The sequence below is a fragment of the Adiantum capillus-veneris genome, chromosome 16 (assembly GCF_014529385.1).
Source record: "Adiantum capillus-veneris isolate H3 chromosome 16, ASM1452938v2, whole genome shotgun sequence".
In the NCBI taxonomy this organism is placed as follows: Eukaryota; Viridiplantae; Streptophyta; class Polypodiopsida; order Polypodiales; family Pteridaceae; genus Adiantum; species Adiantum capillus-veneris.
Genome location: NC_140946.1, coordinates 110,496,061 through 110,502,060, shown reverse-complemented (window position 1 = coordinate 110,502,060; position 6,000 = coordinate 110,496,061). Strand labels below are relative to the sequence as shown.

General features: G+C 41.8%; 1 protein-coding gene across 1 annotated transcript in view; it reads left to right on the top strand.

Moving 5' to 3' along the window:
- The first annotated feature begins 500 nt into the window (after positions 1 to 500).
- LOC147439639 (binding protein) overlaps positions 501 to 6,000 on the top strand; it is a 105,663-nt gene continuing 100,163 nt past the window's right edge. Inside the window, exon 1 of the mRNA XM_086485452.1 lies at positions 501 to 1,071. Within this exon, the coding sequence (XP_086341578.1) occupies positions 1,048 to 1,071 (24 nt within the window). The 5' untranslated portion in view covers positions 501 to 1,047. The remainder of the gene's footprint in view (positions 1,072 to 6,000) is intronic.

Sequence of the window (6,000 nt, the reverse complement as noted above, 5' to 3'; positions counted from 1 at the left end):
AGTTTTGAAGGTCTTCCCTCTCTCTCTCTCTCTCTCTCTCTCTCTCTCTCTCTCTCTCTCTAGCACTTCCTATTTTTTGTTGTTCTAACATCTTAGGGTGGTTACAGACTGCCAAAAATTCTTCTGCCATTGCGAAAGGGCAAGGGCGTGCATTGACGTGTCCGTCAGGTGGCGAAGGTTGACAGGCTCCGTAAAAAAAGGGCCACCAAAACTTTGGACGGGCTCAACCCCTCCCCCAAATACAAAAAGTTGCACCATATGGTTGAACCCCTGACATGCCCACTACCGGCCAAGTGCTTAACCAATAGGCCACGTGTCTTTCTACTAAAAGTTTCCCTTTTCAATAATGAATTATATAGCGGGCAGCTAATGTGTAAGCCTCTCTCTTGCCCCATTCTATACAAAGCGGATAGCGGGCGCAAGCGATTGGGCAGTCTGTAACCACCCTTATTACAGTTTTAATAAACCTGAAAGAGCATCTCTTACCTAGGAGGAAAGGATTGGCTTTTGGACATAATAAATTCTCAAAGCCAGGGGCGCGAAATTTGCTTGGTGAAGAGAGAAAACGCATAAACTCATGTGTCAGTATTGTTCCAAACTGACTCGCCCTTTTTCTCCTCTAAACGCAGTCTGCGATTTTTAATACGTATGTTTTGTCCCACAAATCCTTTCCTCCCCCAGCTCTCCTCGACGAGCTGCGTGCCCGCCATGGTTATCGCATTCTAGGGTTTCTACTCTGATCACAGGCGCTGCCCGTTTTTTAGGGTTTCTGCCATCTGCGCTTTGTTTTGCGTTGGTGTGCATCCTGAGGGGTGCCCTTATCGTCACGATCATCATCGCCACCGTGATTTAAGGACTTCCTCCTCTTTGAAGCTTTTTCGAGCCATTGCTGTTGTACTTTTGGAGTTCTTCCTCAGTGGATGGACTGAATTCTACTGGCTTGGACCTACTTGATCACGTGTCCTATGTGAGGGTTGTGAAGCTCTAAGATTTTGAAGATGATCAGGACAATACTTCCTTCATGAACCTGCTGCTATCACCAGCACCATGGAATATCAACGTTATCTGCAGGTTGGTCACTACTCTGCTATCTTGATAGCTGCTTGATAGCTGCCATAATTTTCATATCTGGGCAAAATTGGCATTTTATTTGTGTTTTGGGTTGGGGACCTGAAGGTTTTCTGGACTGCAAAATTATGAGTTTCGTAGGTACAGAGTTTGAGGGCTGGCAGTCACTTTGAGGGGATCCTTGGCCTGAAAAGAAACTTCAGGAAAAACTGAAAATAGCTGGAAGCGTTTTACAGGACAAGTCCCTTTTTTAAGCTAACATAGTGACGTGGGTAGTTAACTTCCAGCTGCACATTAGCTCTACCTGCTGATAGCAACGTCAGTATACTGTTTCAAGTACAAGTTCAAGTTTTGAAGTAGGAGAAACATTATTAAAATTACATCTTGGAGGTAAATTGCTATCAGAATTCCATGCTGTGGAATTTAAGATGGATTGCCATTATGTGCAATTACACTAGTCGTTTTGGTGACATTTAAGAAAAATCTTTTCATCATTTAATAGATGATCAAAGTATTGTTGGCTTAAAGCTAACCAACACTTGTCAATGTATTTACCCTTGGTGGGTTATGCTTGCATAACAAAAATTTCTCTTGAGAGTAAGCAATCTTAAGATAATTGATGGAAATCACTTCAGGTAAAGTTGGTAGCAAGAAATTACGTACCATTGTAAATGAGCAAAAGAATAGTGACGATTTTGATGATTGTGACTTTTCTAACACTAGAGGATTTAGGACGCTTTTTATGCATTTGTATGTATCTTTAATGGAGCATGTTGTGGAACATCCACTTGGAGTTGATGAACAAGGAAATATAGTTAATTTAGAAAAGGGTTTATGTAGATCATTTGGAGGCGACGAGGAATATCTTGAGAATGTTCCTTTTCAATGTCAAAATTTTTCTACTTGGATGCGGAATCAATTTAGAGGAGCTATTGAGAAACGAATGTGCGGTAAAGTCATTGTTAGGGTCAGCTTGGAGTACACGTGTGTAAATTTTACGCTTTGTTCATAGAGTTGGCACTTATGTAGGACGACTTTTCTTACACTCCATTGAAAGTCTCCAATGTTGATTAGGCTGATACGTTGAAATCGTTGTCGACCCATTGAGGGTATTAGCGCTTGTAGCAATGGCCTCGGCCCACTATTACTTGGGCACATTTGATGCTCAAGCATAGTTCGGGCCAGCTCCGCCACAATTCTATTCTTTTGCTCCACAACTACATTCTCTAACGGTAATCCAATTTTTGCAAAGCTCACCCTTGATAACATAATCCACACATTGCGACACAAATGCGGTAAAGGTGAACTATGCATCCTTGTCCACTTTCCAAAATGTCGGCCAATTCTTGAAGATCTCAAAAGTGCCATCCATCTATAGCATGAATTAAAGAGCTCTCCCTAGAGATGAAGTTTGCATAATTCACAAGGTCGGTGTGAACCAACTCCAAAATTGCAGAAGCTTGTCGTGTAAAGTGCTTTGGAGTGGCAGCCTGTCTATGCTACTCCCCCACTAATGCATGAAGTGCAAAGCTAATATCTCGAATGAAGCTGCATGCTCCGTAAAGACAACCTCCATGCGAGCAGAGAGGACCTGCGGCCAACTGTACTTTGCTCAAGCATTAATACAAAAAGAAATACCGAAAGGGGCGCCAGTCTTTGAAGCCAATCTCTCTGGGTACGGAACTACGCCGGGCCGTGTCGACTCAATTGAACTGTGAATTAAGTGTGAAGTATTTTAAAGTGATTCTCTCTTATGTGTCATGCTAGATTCTCGACTTGGGGTGCCCGAGTCTGTTACAATGATTGTACATGATATCTACAATTCCTTGCTACAGTGTTTGTGTTAACTCCATCTTGGAGAAGGGAGTAAGAAGGCTTCAGCCTACGCTCGTAGAAATCAGGAACGGGGTCTTCGTCATTTCAGAGACAAATGGGTACTGAGAGATTACCAATTCCTTGGAATTAAACTTTAGGGAAATTACCAAAATACCCCTCTAATTTGTGGAAATTCCCAAAATACCCCTCAAATTTGAAAAATTACCAAAATCCCCTTGCATCTATTTTGGTTGGACTGTGCAAGATTTTCTAATCTTTATTCCTTTTTGACAATTAACATCCGTTTTTGAGTGCTCAACATGTAATTTGTCACAAATTACCTCGCAAAAAGGGCAATTATGTCTAAAAATAATGAAGAAATTCGTCTTTAAAGCCTACGTAACATACCCAAATTCTAGTTTTAGCATATTGTATTGATAGACAATCAGTCTTCTTATGAACAACTACAAATTTTTCGTCTTTCAAGAAATTTAATCTCACGATTTGGAGTACTTTGGGAATTTTGGAAAAATTGAAGGGCATTTTGGGAATTTGTGACAAAATATTGGAGGTGTTTTGGGAACTTTTGAAATTTGAGGGGTATTTTGGGAATTTCCGCAAATTAGAGGGGTATTTTGGTAATTTTCCCTAATCTTTATATACCTAGATGAATCCAGGATATGCCCAGATTCACCCTTAAAAGGAAAGTGTAAGGTATATACACATGGTAGTCACCCACAAGACAATATAGCCATCAACTCCATCATGCATAGTATTGACTAAATTCCACGACATCCCCACTAATGCCGTCAGTGCCGAATAGTGAATGTAGAACTAGGTACTAGCATATGCTTCCAACACAACACACACCACATGCACACACGGGCATAAATCAACACAAAGTTCAGCATACTAAGTTTTTTGTCATGACTCGAAGACTCAGCCATAATGAAACATAATGTATGTGGTCACAAGTTCGAGCAGGACAAATATTTTCCATTGGTGAAGATTGCTTACAAACATAGTATACACTTCTAGTGGGAGGGCACCTTTTGAGATAGTCGAGGGTGGCAAAAAAGTTCCGCCGTTTTGGGCACTCAAAGACGGATCTTTCAAGCATGTTATTTTGTTGAGAACCTAGCTACGTCTTTCACCAAGGTTAAGGCGGGTTTGCAGAAGTCTCAAGACAAGCATAAGAGAGTAGAAGATAAGCATAGACGTGACTTGCGATTAGTTGCTTCTCAAGTTCAAGACAGCTAGATGGAGAAAGATGAAGGCGAAGGAGACGCTCTACCCAAAGCTTGGTATGTGTAATAGACTTAGACACCCCAAGCCAAAGATCTACAACAACACAAGCAATTGAACTGAACTTGAACAAGGAGAGAGAAAGAGAGAGAGGAGTATCGACACGACGCGGCAGAGTTCCGCTTCCAGATGCACTTGCCCTAAAGACCGGTGCCCCTGCGCGGTATTTGCTTGTTATTGATGCTTCACAAGGTAAAATGTCTGAGTGCTCTCTGCAGGCTCCCCAACTGATTTGCCAAGAGAAGAGACCCTGGCACTCTTATAAAGGTTTTACATGTGGCTCTAGCCCAAAAGCAATTGCTGTGAAAAGCTCTGACGTCCAAAAGCACCAAACCCCAAAAGCTAGCGCTACTGCACGTCAGTAGCCTCCGCAATTTTCGGGCTTGAATTCTGTACTTTGTGCCATGTCAACCTCCACATGATTTGGGTGTCCTTGCTTTATATTAATGGGGCTACGGCCCCTCGGCCACTTTGTAAGTTGGAAGGGGTTAGGTTATTAATCCTAACCCATCTTAGCCTCTTGACTAGAATCTGCAAGTTGGCCATGCCACGTCACCAAATTGTGACGCAACCCTCACTTGATGGAATAGTAATTGCTCTCAATTACGCTTGCAAAACAGACAAAGGACAAAATCTAGCTTAGTAGACATTGACTCTTCCGTACTCATGTAAACTAAACACATCCAGCACTAACACAAAGACGATAGTCGCTGAACATTCACATCATAATCACATCAATATCCCCGTCGAGATCTCAGATGAGAATCATGATCATTGTAACTTATTTAGCAATCACATCTAGATTCCACACCGCACTTATCTTTTAACCGATGTTTTTATCTACTAAATCTTGTTACTATCATATTCACATCACTCCCAAATAAAATGCTGGAGTCATTTCATCTTTTCGACACATATTCAAACAATACACACATGAGAGAGCACATGTTACAAATTCATTTTAGGGATTCCCATTTTAATCCTACATCTTCTTATAAAGTCATTCAATAGAACGTTGTCAACTTGACAAAAGCCCTGAAATCTAAGAGAAATCAATGACTTTATTCCCATCGAGGTAACCTGTGACGAAGGAGAAGAGTGGCTCCCTTCTTATGCAGTCCGCACCGCACCAGATTCAACCTATTATTTCATCGGTACTTTCGGAATAGTCGGTGCTAAACCAAAAGCCTCAAGGTATTTCTCTAGTACTTGAGATCTACTAAGTCCTCGTCCTCCATCCACTTGGCATCAAGAGACGGATAGTTCGTGAACTTGAGCAAATATCTGCGGACAAGCTTACCTTCCGTTTTCCGTTCCTTATGTGCTAGTACCTGTTCTAGAATGAGAATCTCTTTTGTCCCTTCCACTTTTGGTTGTTCGTCTCGCTACTTGTCCACCGGCACTGCACCTTTGAAAGGTCTTAAGAGACTCACATGGGAGGCTTTGCGAATCTTCCAAGTATCTAGTAACTTTAGTCGGAAGGATACATCATTTATCTTTTCTTGTACCAAGGAGGACCCGTAGTATTGCATACGAAGCTTTGAGAAAAGCCTTTCCTTACTCTTCTGCTTTCATAGGCGTGCTTTCTGATTTTCTCAAACCGGAGTCGCACCCAATCATTCTTCTTCGACTACAAGTCACGTCGATGCTTGTCCACTGTCGTGCTTGAGACTTCTGCAAAGCCTCTCTTACCTTGGCAAAAGCTGTGACTAGATCCTGTGTATACTAATCTGCTTCAAAAATCTTGTCCTTGGTGGTTAGAATGAAAGAAACCTTTCTGACACCCTCTACCATCTCAAATGGCGCTTTCCC